The sequence below is a fragment of the Triturus cristatus genome, chromosome 4_1 (assembly GCF_964204655.1).
Source record: "Triturus cristatus chromosome 4_1, aTriCri1.1, whole genome shotgun sequence".
Classification (NCBI taxonomy): Eukaryota; Metazoa; Chordata; class Amphibia; order Caudata; family Salamandridae; genus Triturus; species Triturus cristatus.
The window spans coordinates 308793920-308810814 of record NC_140585.1 but is presented as its reverse complement, the minus strand read 5'-3'; the positions used below and the strand labels follow the sequence as shown (position 1 = coordinate 308810814).

Genomic DNA, 16895 nt, shown 5'->3' with positions numbered 1-16895 from the left:
AGAGGATTCCTCCTATGTATGGCGCTTCTTGTAGGGAAATCTTTTTGTTGATGGTTCCCTGCCAGGAGACTTACTTGAAGGAGAAGGGGCGGGGTTCGGTATATGTCTGCTGTCCTTGGCCGACTTCCCATTCCCAGATGTCTTTTGGGTACATGGAAGCACAACACGCACAAGTTATGGTGTCATGTTCCAAGCCCAAACACCACATGCAGATGTCATGTGGGTCTGACAAGGAGATTTTCCTGTGGCACCTGGTGCTGGGCTTGAACTGTGAATTCTTAGGAGGCATTTGTCCTAGTTGCTGTGGAAATGCTGAGGAACTACACTGGTGAAGTAATAGAGAGTCAGATCCGCTTTGAGGAATCACAGAAAAACAGAAACTGACACAAGCAGGCTGAGTGTGGTTGAAGCAGCATGGCGCCACCTGGTGGAGTTGGAGAGCTACTGCTGTGTGAAAGTTTCTAGAACAGACTGCTGCATTGTTGTTTATTCATAAGGAAGGAATCTGCAGGAAGATGTATCCATCAGAACCATGCTGTAACTTCTAACAACTATGGTAAGAATTTAAATTAGGACAATGTTTTTATTCGAAATCATTCAGAACCGTATAAAATTACTTTATGATTAATCACACAAATATAATGAGGAATCAAAGGACTTTGTGAACACTGCAGATGTTCATGAGAACTGAGATCATTTATGGTGAAATTCATTCTTGAACATAGGATATGTGGACACTTTTTAGGCTTTTTAAAATCTATCGACGTTGCAGTGGGAGGAGCTGCTGACTTTGGAACTGGGGAGTCAGGCTTGAGTCCTGGCCTCGATTTAACATCCTTTGATTCAGGGCGAATCGCTTAATCTGTTGTTGCCTAAAAATATGTAACGTAATCTTGTTCTCATGTAAAGTGCTCTAATGCCCTTGGGCAAAGTTTTTGTTATATAAAACTGTAATAAATGTTTAACTGCAGCACCTGGGACATGAATAACTTCTACCAGAACAGAAATCTTACTTTCAGCCATATTCCCGTGTTTTTGGTAGAAAGGCTTTCTCTCTGATTCACTCACTCGCTATCTCTCTTTTCCTCACACAAACACATAAAAGACACACACTCACGTTCAGAGTGCAATTATTACACACATACGTGTTTATAGCATAGTTATTGGCGCCTATTCACCAATGAGGTCAGACATGTATGGGGGATAATCTCTGCTTCGTCTTACTTTTCTGACTTTCTGGTATACACACACATTCCCATGACTAAAAGGCATTCTCTTGGGAATGTTATGTCGCTTTCCATGCAAGTTCCTAGTCTTCCTATACAGAGTTCTCCATAGTGGGGAAAGTATTGTCCCTGTGTAGAAATCCCTCCCCCTGTACTCCCAGCTAATCTGCAGGTGACCCATTCTCCGTCCCAAACTGGAAAGGGATTTATGCCAGCCCCTGGCTGGTTTTATGCCAGCCCCTGTGTGGTTTTATGCCACCCCTGTGTGGTTTTATGCCAGCCCCTGTCTGGTTTTATGCCAGCCCCTGTCTGGTTTTATGCCACCCCTGTCTGGTTTTATGCCAGCCCCTGTCTGGTTTTATGCCAGCCCCTGTCTGGTTTTATGCCACCCCTATCTGGTTTTATGCCAGCCCCTGTCTGGTTTTATGCCAGCCCCTGTCTGGTTTTATGCCACCCCTGTCTGGTTTTATGCCAGCCCCTGTCTGGTTTTATGCCACCCCTGTCTGGTTTTATGCCAGCCCCTGTCTGGTTTTATGCCAGCCCCTGTCTGGTTTTATGGCAGTCCTCGTCTAGAGTTAAATTCTTACCATTTCCAGGATAGAATGGGGAGTGAGGGAAGTTTGTGAATGCCCATAAGCGTCCATGTTTGTGGGCGTTCACAAACTTTCAAAGTCAACTATGCCTTGGAACGCCATTTTTCCCAACCACTGAGCGGGATTCACAGGTGCAAAGATCCCCCCATGTGCTGCCAAGATTTCCATACAAGCTTGGACTTATGCCTGCCAGGAATCCCTCTGTGGATTCCTGGCAGACATAAAAAAGGTAAATATGGTTATAAACTTACATTTATGACCCAATGCACTTTTGTGACTAGGCCCATTGTGTTTTTCTTTTCTATTTCACAGTTCTGATTCCTCCAGTTTCCTTACTAACCCTTTCTGGCTGATTATTTATCAGACAATTGATGGTAGAAGAAGCCCAGAGTATGGAAAGAGTTGGGCCTTATGCTACCCACAAGGTGAATCTGACAATCCTACTGCGCCTGTGCTTTGTGAGGGCAAGAGTACACAATTCATCACAACAAGTTGCCATTTGGAGATGCCCACTTGAAGAGCAGGGTCCAATGATGTTGGGTCAAGATCCAGGAGACTGGGGCTCCTCGCACAATCTAATATGACAGGGGTCCTGCATAAGTTATCGAATCCAAAATACTGGGGCCACTTCCATGAAGGCTCTTTAGGAAACCGGGTGACAGCATCCCTCAGATCTCTGTGCCAGCCAGTGGCCCCCAGCTGGTTGTCTCACAAAACAGCATTTATTCAGAGTGGCCTCAACATTTTGTGATATCATCACACACTTTCTATAGCTTCTGGCTGGCCCTTAAAGGGTCTCAGTGTGAATGGACACACAGTAGTCACACAGCAGCAAGCAGAGAAACCCCACTACAAATGGAGACCCCCAAAACATACAAATTAGGAATCTGCCCTAAGGGCTCTCTTATCTTGAAGCAAAATCAAGACACAATCCAGCTGCGGACGACTTCTGCTTTTGTCAAGTAGCTGCGTGTCGCAGATAACACCGTCTAGGTCAAGTAATAGGCACTCAGTCTAGATTCAGTGGTAGAATGTGATAACACGACAGGGTTTTGCATTATTTTGGAAAATGAAGGGGTACAGCGGGATGAGGGGCTAGGGCTTTATGTGGATACTTCTGGGGTGGAATGGGATGAGCGGATGGTGCGTTGCTTCAATGTCAGAATTTGATGGAGTGGATATGGACTCATTCCACCATACACCTCGGGCAGGATTAATGGGATAAAACAATGAGGAATAATCCCACTGCCAGCATCCAGGACCTTGTATGTGATGGGGTGATAGGTGCTGACTACACTCTGTAAGTTCTTGTGGTGGTACCGGGTGGCTGGTAGCTGCTTACACAATGGTATAAGGTAAGGGGTGGAATCAGATCATGTGAGAGGGGCACACTTGATTGCGGACGTTTCTCTATTGTAGACATTTTAGGAGATAGATAACATTGTAAGATGACGGGGATTTGCTCAAGTGTACGTTTTGTGGAGTTCAAAGAGCATTTTGCTTCCCCTAATCAAGAGGCATACATATTATCATTGTCTTTAGGGTAGCATCTAGCACACTGCTTCAACTTAATGATGATGAGTCTAATTTTCATATAGGTTCTTTCTTGAAAACTGCTGTCCTAGCCCGCCTCTCGATGAACACTGTCTAGATTTGTACTTATACTCAAACAGCTCTGTTCCACGCATGGCTGTCTTGTTATGGCTGTCATGTCCTGGATCTCAAATATGCATTTTCATGCATTGGATGCTTTAACTATTAATGTTTTATTGCACATTGCATGTGGTTTTTATTTTGATTTAATGGACTTTTATGGATACTCTTGTACCTGAATAAAGATGGAATTGAATTGACCGCCTATTGGTCATATTGTGGGTTGAGCTAAAATGGCCGCCACCTGTGCAAACAAAATGCAGGAGAGGATTTCTAGAGACCGCGAACCCTAATGTCACCAGCTAGAGAGCAAACAGTCATACTGAGCAGGGAATGCACTGGTACACCACCCAGATAAATTATTTACAGTGACCATGAATGCGTTTTACATGCTGAGTTAGAATCCATGTCAGCCTGGAGAAACCTGTTTCCTGACCTAGATACCTACATCTACTTTCTCTTCCTTGCTTCGCCAACAAATTATTGAAAGGATCTTTCTAATATGTACTTACGGATACACTTGGCCCTACTGCAGAACTTTCTATAGGCCATAGTTTTCTAAGAAACACATTCTATACTTATTGGAAATAAATGAAGCTCCTTATCCAAAAAAGCAGCATTTTCTGTCTCCTTGTTGATTGATAGAACATTAATAACACCTCGTATGTACACATCTTTGAAGTGAATATCATTAGTGGGGCAATAGATCGATTGTTATTGGTAGTAGTAGTTACTATAGTTCAACTAGTGATAAAAGTGTTGGTGTTATAGGTATGACTTTTTATTATTTTTATCTTTATACTGTTTTAATATTATCATTTTAGTTTTGTTGTTTTTATTGTGACATTGTCAATTCCTTCAAGAGTTTCCAGTGCATTGCCACACCCCTCAGGATCCTGCAACAAACGGTAAGAGCTTCCACGGCAATCATTTTACATACAGTAAAAAAAAAGGAAAATTGCAATTTTATTTACAGTCACGAATACTCCACAGATGCCAATCAAACTGTGGATGCAGACAGTAAGAGACAGTTGGGTGCAGCCTGCTTTCTGCCGACTGCCACAGAGAACCGTTATTATAATCCAACTGGCTCATCTCACCGGAACGCCAGCTGTCCGACATGTCATTTGTTATAGCCTTGTAGTCCACTGCCGAGGGCTATACTGGTTGTTAAAGGCCCTGAACCGAGTGTGGAGACCAATCACAACCAGCAGAGCCCAAGGCACAAGGGTTAGGAGGCTATTGGCATATTTCACCCACTGAGGTAAGAATGTTCTACGTTAAAAAGGGGAGGGACAGAAAGACACGCTTTGCCAAGCGCGACCATCCGGAAGCGCGCCCTTAGGACCCGGCTCCCCCCCGCCCCGTGCGACACACCCCCTTGGGGGCGTCAGCTTGGCCGGCAGCCTAATTGGTTGCCGGGCAGCGGTTGTCCTTCCGGGTCAGAGCAACGTTGGGCGAACGCGAATTTCCGGTCAAGATGAGTGGAGGTGGGGCGTAGGGGCTATTTAGGCCCGCTTCTCACCTTCACTCATCCTCTCTTCCTGCGGGGACAACGACGACTTCGGAATCTCCCACCCACCCGTCCCTTGAGTTAGGGCTTCAGCTGGTTGGTTGGGGCAAGTGGGTTGCGGAATAGAGGTCACAGGGTTGTGATTTGAAGACAACGGGAGGCCTGTTGGCATACTCCTGAACCCAGCATTGAGGGGAGAGATGGTAAGCTCTCCGCAGGGGGAACAGGGACACCGGCTGTTGGGGAGGCAAGGGCGACAGGTCACACGGGCCTCCTTGAACAGCCTGGTGGCGAGGGGGTGGGCCCCCGGTAATACACGGACAAGGATCTAGGGCATTGGGGGCTCACCACTCATGGACGCAGGTGGGTTGCGCCTTGCGTGGTTCTCGAACGGCGGAGACGCGAGCCTGGAGGCCCCTTGGTGCTGGAGGGTATTATGGTCTAGAATGATAGTTAGGTTGTGAAATATGAACACTTGGTTTAATTGTGTGATGTTCTTAAACTTCATGACCTAAGAATTGTCAAATGATATTTTGATTGTCATGTTTGTGAAGATTTATTGTATTAAACATGGCCTGTTTTTCCCACATCAGGAGTGAGGTTACTTTGTGGGTACATGGGGCGGAAGCGGGGGCGAGATGGGGGGTGTCCGGGTTCTATGGAATGTTAGAGCCTCGGGCTTCTACAGGCCATTATGAGCCCTGAGTCTCTTCCTTGTCTTCAGTGGAGCTCCCAGCATTGAGGCGCTATAATTATGCATTCATACATTCCTTGTTAGTCATTCACGTATTGATTCTTTTATCCCTTTTCCTCGGTTCTGGAAAGAACTCCTCGTGACTCAGAGTTCACCTTGAATCCCACAGTCCGGAAAGAAACTTAATGTCCTTCTTTCTCTGCCAATGATGAATGGTTTGCCTCTTCCAAAGTGCGTTCCTTCTATCCGTCCTTCCAACACTCCGATCGCTCGTCCAGTCCTACAATACGTACATCCAGCCCTTCCATTCACTCACCCACTCATCATTTCCCTCACATTAATTCTTCTTCCTACTGCTCTACGCTATTTCTTCCTCTTTTTTTCTGGTATCCTTTTATCGATTCTTACTCTTTTGTTAATTCTTCTTTTGTGTCATTGTTTCTACCGCTCTTCTATCATTCTCCTAATTCATTCACGCATTCATCCATTATTTCCTCCATGTATTTATCTATGCATTCGTGCATTCACTCTCTCGCTGCTGCATTTTTTCCAATCATTCGTTCATTTCTTGTGCTCATCCACTTACTTTTTCGCAGCAGGTTTTGAACCCCTACCTGTCTCGTCGCCGTCCAAAATTTGCGTTGCAGCAGCTCCAGTTTAATTTGCACACCGACAGCTGTGGGAAAAAGAGATGAGTGGTGGGGAGGGCGGGGTGAGGGGGGGTGGGTGAAGATGGGAGGGTGGGGAAAAGAGAGAGGGAAAAAAGCTGTTAGACACTTGGGTTCTGCAAAAACAATTAGAGACATCACAACCTGCGTCTGATGTTAATGAAAAGCAGATGCGTGAGTCAGTCAATGGTGCCTCTGGTTCAAGCGCCACGCGGAGTTTGGGTGCGTGGGAGCGGAAGTGACGAGTGGCACGTCAGAGGACTGACGCAGTGAATGATGCAGGCCTAATCAGGTGTCTTACGCTTTAATACCAGCTTTCACACTTGTTCAAATAGTGTGATTTTGTGGAACTCTTTTCGGTACTCTGCACCTAAGTTCCCACGTCATCTGGCAAAAACCAGAAGAAGCGCCTTGAAACGTTCTACATGCTGGAGCGGCTACAGAAATGTGCACGTTCCTCTCAGAAAAGGGGCAAAAAGGCGCAACCATGGCGAAGTTTCGTCATTGCACTGCGAAATCAGAAATTCAGGCAAAACTGCGAGGATTTCGTTTCGCATGCAATGAAATTTCATATAATGTCTTAAATGAAAATACGTATTGGCGAGGGGCATTTTGTTGTCATAACATGGCTCCAACTGACCACAGTATATAGTTAACATGGGTAACGCAAGATGTCTGTAAACTGCACAGAAAAAAACATAATCTACATGAATAATAGAAGGGCCCCCACAGTAGATAGAAAGTAAATCATGCATGGGGGAGACATCTAATGTACACAGTTTAATGTATATGGGTACAAGGAGAAGTGTCCTTTATCCAAGGCTCTGCACAATATTTAAAAGTGGGAATAGTTTACTCCCAAAACAGTCAAAATAATACATCTCCGGATTTCATAGCAAGTCATTAACGTGGCCAGTATGACAGACGTCCTGCTGTGCGATGAAAGTAGCTCATGGGGCTAGTGAGACGTGTAGCCTGCGGTGCACAGAAAGCAATTCGTGTGGCTATGATGACATAGTCTGGTGGTGCATAAACAGCAATTCACATGGATTTTATGACGGAATCCGGCATGCAAAGACAGCAATTCGTGTGGATTGTATGACGGAATCCGGCATGCAAAGACAGCAATTCGTGTGGATTGTATGACGGAATCCGGCATGCAAAGACAGCAATTCGTGTGGATTGTATGACGTAGTCTGGCTGTGCGCAGACAGCAAGTCGTGTGGATAGTATGACGTAGTCTAGCTGGGCATAGATCGCAATTTGTGTGGATAGTATGACATGTAGGGCCATATGTGCGAACACGTTTTTCCATAGACACAGAATGGGTAAAACCCTTTGATACATCCGGCCCGTAGCCTGCTGTGCACAGACATCAATTAGTGTTAATAGTATGATGTAGTCGGGCTGTGAACAGACAGCAAGTCGCATGGATAGTATGACGTAGTCTGGCGATGCACAGTCAGCAATTCGTGTGGATAGTTTGACGTAGTCTAGCTGGTCATAGAGAGCAATTCAAATGGAAATAAAAGAGGGACCCTCAACTACATACAGAAGGTAATTCACATGGATAATGTGAGCTCAGCCCCACGGAGCATAATTGTGCGAAGGAGGGAACTTTCAAAATGGTGGCGGATAAAGATCTGCTCCGAACTGCAGTGAACAACCAGTACCCGCCCCTGCCCTTCCATGCGGCCTTTGGACAGGCTCTCCACTATAAGAAATGCAGAACAATGTAGGGCAAATTGTGTACTTTACAGCCGAGTTCATTTATGAAACTTTGAAAGAAAATGTTGAGTATGAAATAGTGAAATACTGCAGAGACATCAATACTAATCCCATCATTAGCAAGAGAGCATCTTTTTGCAGATATTATTTTTTTCACAGCATCAGAAATACATATCTCCCAATAAATATTGTTATTATATCAAAATCGCTTTTTGTTATTTTGGAAATGTACTAATTTCCTCCCCATCTGTTTGTCATTTCCTGAAAATAATTTTTGCCCCATATATCAGAAATATTCTTTCGGTAAAGAGACATTTATTGCAACACATCAAAGCGCTGTTGTCAGAAAAAATGCACTGGTGAGTCACCAGATATCAGCTAATTAATTGTACCAAGCTAACTAATTGGACCCCCAGACATTAGCTTATAATTTTATGAAAATACTTTCCGAATCAGACATAATACCGTCATTTGGTTAAAACTTGCTCCACTTGCCGAATAGCAACTTTCCTGTTCTGAGCGTACACAAACGTTTCCCAAAACAAGAAATTCTAATGTTTAGTAATCGTACACATTTAGTGCAGGGTTTCAAACTCATAACCAGGGCCCCTGGAATTATGTAGCAGGAGAGGGCCAAATTATGGGGCAGGGTTGATTAAATTATGCAGCAAGAAAAGGCAAATTATGCGGCATAATGCCGCTCATTTTGTAATAGTATTACTTCATTATTTGTCATTTTTAAACTTGGTAACACTGTCTGGACATTGGTTGCACCCCATTCATACCAATTTAACACCCACATTTTGCAATAGGCGACAGAAAGTTGTCCATTTCAGCTTTGCAAAGGACCTTCCGCCACGCGGCAACACGTGTCGCTGCATTTTTAGTAACTTTTGAACCATTTGAGCTTGACGCAAATTTTTTTTTTTAAATCTGCAGATTATGCGGCAGAGGATGAATTATGTGGCAAATACGGCAAATTTTTAATGATGAAAAAATCACTGCACAATTGCATAATTCCAGTGGCCCTGCTCATAACGTAAGAACAGTCTCGCTGCACTCCTATATAATTTTGAATGCCCAAGTACCACTATTATATGGCAGGCCCAGCTCACGCCAAGGTTCAATCTCACATTTTGTGCACCGTCTCTCACACCAGGTGCCATGTGAAATGCAGGGGCCAGGTGATGCCCATGTACAGCTCATTAGGTTTCTGTAATTACATTTGCCAAATGCATCACCGTCAATATGCCAGGGTCATTTGGTGCCCAGAATTCAGTTTGACTGCCACTGTAAGGTCTCATGTGCCATAGGACCACCATAAAAGGCCAGGACCAGCTGAGGTCCAGGGTCACCTTCAGAGCCCGTGTACAGTGTTTATACCATTGACAGTCAAATACATGCATGTGCCACATTCAGATGGCAGGACTAGCTTCATGCCCTGTGTCAGTGTCAGGGTCAATTTGCGTTATCTGGTTCACAAAACCATCCTTAAAAGAAATTAAATGAAATTTGGATTTGTAGGGCTCTCTGCTACCCATTGTAAGCTCTAGGGGAAGACATAAGCTGAACTGAAGCTATAGAGGAAGAAAGGACTAAAACTAGAACTATCTGTCAAAAAGCCAGGTTTTAAGGACCTTATTGAAAGAGAAAAAAAGGGGCAGAAACAGAGGAAGAAGTCCAAACCTCTCTCAATGAAGAGGTGTAGCATGAGATGGATGGGTGAAAACATCCTCCACACACAGCAGAGGTGCAGCATTAGAGGGAGCAGTGCAACCTTCTTTCACACCCAGAAGAGTTGCAGTGGGGAAGAAATGCACATTTCTCTCACTCATTGAAGAGGTGCAGTGTGGGAGAACTGCAAACTACCCTTACACAGAAGAGGTGTGGCCTGGGAGACGTGCTAACGCCCCTCACACAGAAGAGGTGCGGCACGTCGCCGAAGTGCAGTTCTTTCACACAGAGAAGAGGTGCAGCACGAGAGGGAGAAATGTAGACTTCTCTCACACACTGAGGAGGTGCAACATGAGAGGGAGAATCACTACCTTTTGTCACACAGGAGAGATGCAGGATGGAAGAAGTGTAAACTTCCCTCACACACAGGAGAGATGCAGGATGGCAGCAGTGTAAACTTCCCTCACACACAGGAGAGATGCAGGATGGCAGTAGTATAAACTTTCCTCACACACAGGAGAGATACAGGATGGGAGAAGTGTAAACTTCCCTCACACACAGGAAAGATACAGGATGGGAGAAGTGTAAACGTCCTTCTCACGCAGGAGAGATGCATGATGGGAGAAGTGTAAACTTCACTCACACAGGAGAGATGCAGGATGGCAGTAGTGTAAACTTCCCTCACACACAGGAGAGATGCACGATGGGAGAAGTGTAAACTTCCAACACACAGGAGAGATGCAGAATGGCAGTAGTGTAAACTTCCCTCACACACAGGAAAGATGCAGGATAAAAGAAGTGTAAACGTACCTCACACACAGGAGAGATGCAGGATGGGAGAAGTGTAAACGTCCAACACACAGGAAAGATGCAGGATGGGAGAAGTGTAAACTTCCCTCACACACAGGAGAGATGCAGGATGGGAGAAGTGTAAACTTCATTCACATACATGAGAGATGCAGGATAGGAGAAGTCAGCCGCAGTCGGTAGTAGGAGTAACTGCAGGGCGGTGACGTGGGGATGGGGAGGGTCAGGGTGGGGGGTAGTAAACTATGGATTACAGAGGTTTACAGGTAAGTTAACATATAAATTAATAAAACGAATTTCGTTGCGTGCACTGCATCGCATTTGGAGATGCAGTGCACGCAACGAAATTCGTTTTATTAATTTATATGTTAACTTACCTCTAAACCTCCGTAATCCATAGTTTACTACCCCCCACCCTGCCCCTCCCCCTTCCCACGTCACCGCCCTGCAGTTACTCCTACTACCGACCGCGGCTGGGAGAAGTGTTAACTTCCCACACACAGGAGAGATGCAGGATAGCAGTAGTGTAAACGTCCCTCACACACAGTAGAGATGCAGGGTGGAAGAAGTGTAAACTTTCCTCACCCACAGGAGAGATGCAGGATAGGAGAAGTGTAAACTTCCCTCAAACACAGGAGAGATGCAGGATGGGAGAAGTGTAAACTTCCTTCACACACAGGAGATGCAGGGTGGGGGAAGTGTAAATGTCCCTCGCACACAGGAGAGATGCAGGATGGAAGAAGTGTAATCTTTCCTCCCACACATAAGAGATGAAGCACAGGAGGGACAATTGTTAATTTCTCTCATACATATGAGGTGGACCCTGGAAAGGGGAAGCGGCATCATCGCTCAAACAAACAACAAGTTCACCAGGGGAGAGGAGTTGGCCTAACGGCTAGGGCGCTCGAGGGGAGAGGAGTTGGCGTAATGGCTAGGGCGCTCGAGGGGAGAGGAGTTGGACTAACGGCTAGGGCGCTCGAGGGGAGAGGAGTTGGCGTAATGGCTAGGGCGCTCGAGGGGAGAGGAGTTGGACTAACGGCTAGGGCGCTCGAGGGGAGAGGAGTTGGCGTAATGGCTAGGGCACTCGATTTCGGACCTGGGGAACTGGGTTTGAGTCCCGGTAATGACGCTGAACATCCTGTGATTCTGGGCAAATCACTTAATCTCCCCGTGCCTACCAAAGAAGGAATGTTTGTCCTAATGTAAGTGCCTACCAAAGAATGAATCAGTGTCTTAATGTAACGTAACTGGTGCTATGTTAAGCGCTCTGATACCTGATTGGATTCGGGTCAAGTTCGCGCTATATAAAACTCTGCAAAAAAAACCCAAAAAAACATGGATAGATGAAGGGATATTTGCTCAAAGAGGAACGCAGCCCAGGAAGGAGTGCAGGCCTGACCCAAAATAAGCATGTGCAGCAGTGGCAGGAGGAGGAGGATTACCTCCCCTCACACCTGCAGCACGTGAAGGAGAAGCAGGAGCTCCCCTCACTCACACAACAGGTGCAGCCGCGCAACCTTGGGAGGGGCGTGGAAACTAACTTTACGCATCGAACGTGGCAATCATGTGCAAGAGAAGAGCAAACTTTTCTACCGTGGAACAGGCCCGTGAAAAAGAAGTGCACACCTCCCACACAAGGGGAGAGCAAACCTCCCGTGGACGTAGCATAAGAGCAGCAAGGGGAATGGTGAACTTCTCTCACACACAGAAAAGATGCAGCATGTAAGGGGGCATCACTATCTCACCTCATACACAGAGCAGGCTCTGAATGGAAGCAAAGTGCTGCACACACACACCCATCACGCACACACACACACCCCCGTGCAGCTTTGAAGAAGATGTGCAAACTTCTCTCACACACAAAATGTGCAGCATTAGCGAGGGGAAGGACTAATCCCTTAAATATACGTAAAAAAAGTTTCGGTATGGCAGAAAAAGGCTTGTGTTACTGAATATTGACCCCCAGAATATTGAGGTACAAGAATATCGAAGGACAAAAAATATAACTGCACAGAGAGAAAGTATATAATTACTATTTCTAACTCCACATCTACGTGCGCCCTGTCCAAGGTGCTGAAAACTACCCCAAGCGAGAGGTGCTTGATGCGCGCGCTCCTTCAGTAGCATTGCTTCACCTGATCAAAAAATATTATAAAGCGCCAGGAAGAACCACAAGGGCATCCTAGAGCTGTAGAACAAAATGCACTAATTTATATCCTCAACCACTATAGTAAAGATTTAAAAAAACGGGCTCATAAAGTGCCGCTGTTCTAACGGCCAACAAAAGCAAGGAATCAAGCTAATAAAACTCTGAGGTACACAAACATACAAGCAGACTGAAGCAAGTTCGAGGAGCGAAAATACAAAATAAGTTTCAAGTGCCTCTGAATGGACAGAAGGGACATTTCCAGCCGCGGGGAAACTGGGAGAGGCCAGACTTGAGCAGGAGGGCAGAGAAAGACTGATTGCACGATTTGTAGTCCTTGAATGAGGGGGGGCCAGCGCCTGTAGGAAACACAGCGAATAGGCCAAGAACCCCAAGAAACAGGGGTGTGGCTTTGATTAATGCAGGGTGTGCCCAGGAGCGGAGGCGAGGGACTCACTGCATTTAGGGGCATGTTTATGAGCCCCTTGCACTGCCATAGCGTCACTTTTTGTGATGCTCTGGAGGCGCAAATCACAAATTCATATTTATATGGTTACGCAAAGCCACTTTGCATGGCCTCATTGATATGGAGTAAGTCAAAGCAGCGCAAATCGCTGCGTTGCCTTACTCTGCGTTAGGGAGGCGTTCCATGGTCGTTGCGGTGGGTATTCACATGCAACACCCATGGATTTTGACGCTAACTCCGATTTACAGAACCATGTAAATCTGGGGATGCGGCAAAACCTTATGCCTCCCCAGGGGAGGCGCAACAAAGAGAAATAACTTTATTTCTCCTAGTTTTTCCTCTTTCCACGTGTGCTGCATTCTGCAGCACACATGGAAATAGGAACAAGCCGCTCAGGATTGTTTTTGTGCTGGAAGGTGCCCCTTCTTGCACAAAAACAACCCTGCGGACAACACCATGGTGCAAGGGAGCCTGCGTTGGTGCCAGTGCCGGGGGAAGGACAGGAATGCACCATATTAGATAAATGCGGTACAATTCTGCCCTCTCACTTTGACGCAGCGCAGCGCAGCAAGATGACTGGCTGCGCTGCCCTACGCTAAATTCCCATAAATGAGACCATTTGTCTTTAAGGGCAGCTTTGCTCTGATACGGAGCGAATTATGTCATCGCAGTTCAGGGGATGTAATCCAGCCTTCCATCCCACCCCCGATATTGGTGCTTCTGAGAAATATATACACACCCACAAGTGACAACATACTCACACTGCTACAGACTACTATTTACACAGAAACACCAACGAAAACCTCTATTTGCACAGCAAGTGGAATCCCAAACTCAATAATCAGAGCCTTCCAGTCCCCTACAAACAAAAACGCACATATATATATATATATATATATATATATATATATATATATATTACTGCTCCAAGTGTCCCTCTCTTAGAAATGCACTCAACACATGAGACCGGGTGAATACCCCGCCCCGTAGCTCCCAGTTATCAGGAGGGTGCATCCCCCGCGGCGAGGGCTGCCGCGAATTCGATGACTGCTCCAGGTGCCCCTCTCATAGAAACGCACTCGAAAGAGTTGATGTAGCAATCCTTTATAAGGCAAACATCTCACAGCGCTGATGGCGTTACAGCATGTCAAAAAGCCTGACGCGTTTCAAAGCTAGATTGCTTCTTCCTCAGAGGCTTGACAAATGCAAAAGGACACACCCACAGTTTTAAATCACATCCCACGCCCATCATAGGGCAAAGCATTCTGGGTCCTGTAGTGCGTCCATAAAATTACAACCCATATGGGCGCATCACTATTTCATTGCTGTCCATAATCAAAGCCCACAGATGGGCCCCAGCGCGAAGATGCATCCTGCGCCATCAACAGACTCCCACACATGAGGTCAGGTAAATAGCCCGCCCCGTGGCTCCCAATTATTGGGGTGGTGCGTTTCTCGCGGCAGGGGCTGCCGCGTGTTCAATTACTGCTCCAAGTGTCCCTCTCTTAGAAATGCACTCAACACATGAGACCGGGTGAATACCCCGCCCCGTAGCTCCCAGTTATCAGGAGGGTGCATCCCCCGCGGCGAGGGCTGCCGCGAATTCGATGACTGCTCCAGGTGCCCCTCTCATAGAAACGCACTCGAAAGAGTTGATGTAGCAATCCTTTATAAGGCAAACATCTCACAGCGCTGATGGCGTTACAGCATGTCAAAAAGCCTGACGCGTTTCAAAGCTAGATTGCTTCTTCCTCAGAGGCTTGACAAATGCAAAAGGACACACCCACAGTTTTAAATCACATCCCTCGCCCATCATAGGGCAAAGCATTCTGGGTCCTGTAGTGCGTCCATAAAATTACAACCCATATGGGCGCATCACTATTTCATTGCTGTCCATAATCAAAGCCCACAGATGGGCCCCAGCGCGAAGATGCATCCTGCGCCATCAACAGACTCCCACACATGAGGTCAGGTAAATAGCCCGCCCCGTGGCTCCCAATTATCGGGGTGGTGCGTTTCTCGCGGCAGGGGCTGCCGCGTGTTCAATTACTGCTCCAAGTGTCCCTCTCTTAGAAATGCACTCAACACATGAGACCGGGTGAATACCCCGCCCCGTAGCTCCCAGTTATCAGGAGGGTGCATCCCCCGCGGCGAGGGCTGCCGCGAATTCGATGACTGCTCCAGGTGCCCCTCTCATAGAAACGCACTCGAAAGAGTTGATGTAGCAATCCTTTATAAGGCAAACATCTCACAGCGCTGATGGCGTTACAGCATGTCAAAAAGCCTGACGCGTTTCAAAGCTAGATTGCTTCTTCCTCAGAGGCTTGACAAATGCAAAAGGACACACCCACAGTTTTAAATCACATCCCACGCCCATCATAGGGCAAAGCATTCTGGGTCCTGTAGTGCGTCCATAAAATTACAACCCATATGGGCGCATCACTATTTCATTGCTGTCCATAATCAAAGCCCACAGATGGGCCCCAGCGCGAAGATGCATCCTGCGCCATCAACAGACTCCCACACATGAGGTCAGGTAAATAGCCCGCCCCGTGGCTCCCAATTATCGGGGTGGTGCGTTTCTCGCGGCAGGGGCTGCCGCGTGTTCAATTACTGCTCCAAGTGTCCCTCTCTTAGAAATGCACTCAACACATGAGACCGGGTGAATACCCCGCCCCGTAGCTCCCAGTTATCAGGAGGGTGCATCCCCCGCGGCGAGGGCTGCCGCGAATTCGATGACTGCTCCAGGTGCCCCTCTCATAGAAACGCACTCTAAAGAGTTGATGTAGCAATCCTTTATAAGGCAAACATCTCACAGCGCTGATGGCGTTACAGCATGTCAAAAAGCCTGACGCGTTTCAAAGCTAGATTGCTTCTTCCTCAGAGGCTTGACAAATGCAAAAGGACACACCCACAGTTTTAAATCACATCCCACGCCCATCATAGGGCAAAGCATTCTGGGTCCTGTAGTGCGTCCATAAAATTACAACCCATATGGGCGCATCACTATTTCATTGCTGTCCATAATCAAAGCCCACAGATGGGCCCCAGCGCGAAGATGCATCCTGCGCCATCAACAGACTCCCACACATGAGGTCAGGTAAATAGCCCGCCCCGTGGCTCCCAATTATCGGGGTGGTGCGTTTCTCGCGGCAGGGGCTGCCGCGTGTTCAATTACTGCTCCAAGTGTCCCTCTCTTAGAAATGCACTCAACACATGAGACCGGGTGAATACCCCGCCCCGTAGCTCCCAGTTATCAGGAGGGTGCATCCCCCGCGGCGAGGGCTGCCGCGAATTCGATGACTGCTCCAGGTGCCCCTCTCATAGAAACGCACTCGAAAGAGTTGATGTAGCAATCCTTTATAAGGCAAACATCTCACAGCGCTGATGGCGTTACAGCATGTCAAAAAGCCTGACGCGTTTCAAAGCTAGATTGCTTCTTCCTCAGAGGCTTGACAAATGCAAAAGGACACACCCACAGTTTTAAATCACATCCCACGCCCATCATAGGGCAAAGCATTCTGGGTCCTGTAGTGCGTCCATAAAATTACAACCCATATGGGCGCATCACTATTTCATTGCTGTCCATAATCAAAGCCCACAGATGGGCCCCAGCGCGAAGATGCATCCTGCGCCATCAACAGACTCCCACACATGAGGTCAGGTAAATAGCCCGCCCCGTGGCTCCCAATTATCGGGGTGGTGCGTTTCTCGCGGCAGGGGCTGC

The 16895-nt window shown here is 46.9% G+C and overlaps 1 protein-coding gene across 6 annotated transcripts in view; it reads right to left on the bottom strand.

Annotated features, from left to right (window-relative positions):
- CACNA2D4 (calcium voltage-gated channel auxiliary subunit alpha2delta 4) overlaps positions 1-16895 on the bottom strand; it is a 1002329-nt gene that overhangs the window by 183101 nt on the left and 802333 nt on the right. For all 6 annotated transcript variants that reach the window (XM_085652199.1, XM_085652201.1, XM_085652202.1 and 3 more), the window contains one exon: positions 6294-6355. In XM_085652199.1, the coding sequence (XP_085508325.1) occupies positions 6294-6355 (62 nt within the window). The remainder of the gene's footprint in view (positions 1-6293; positions 6356-16895) is intronic.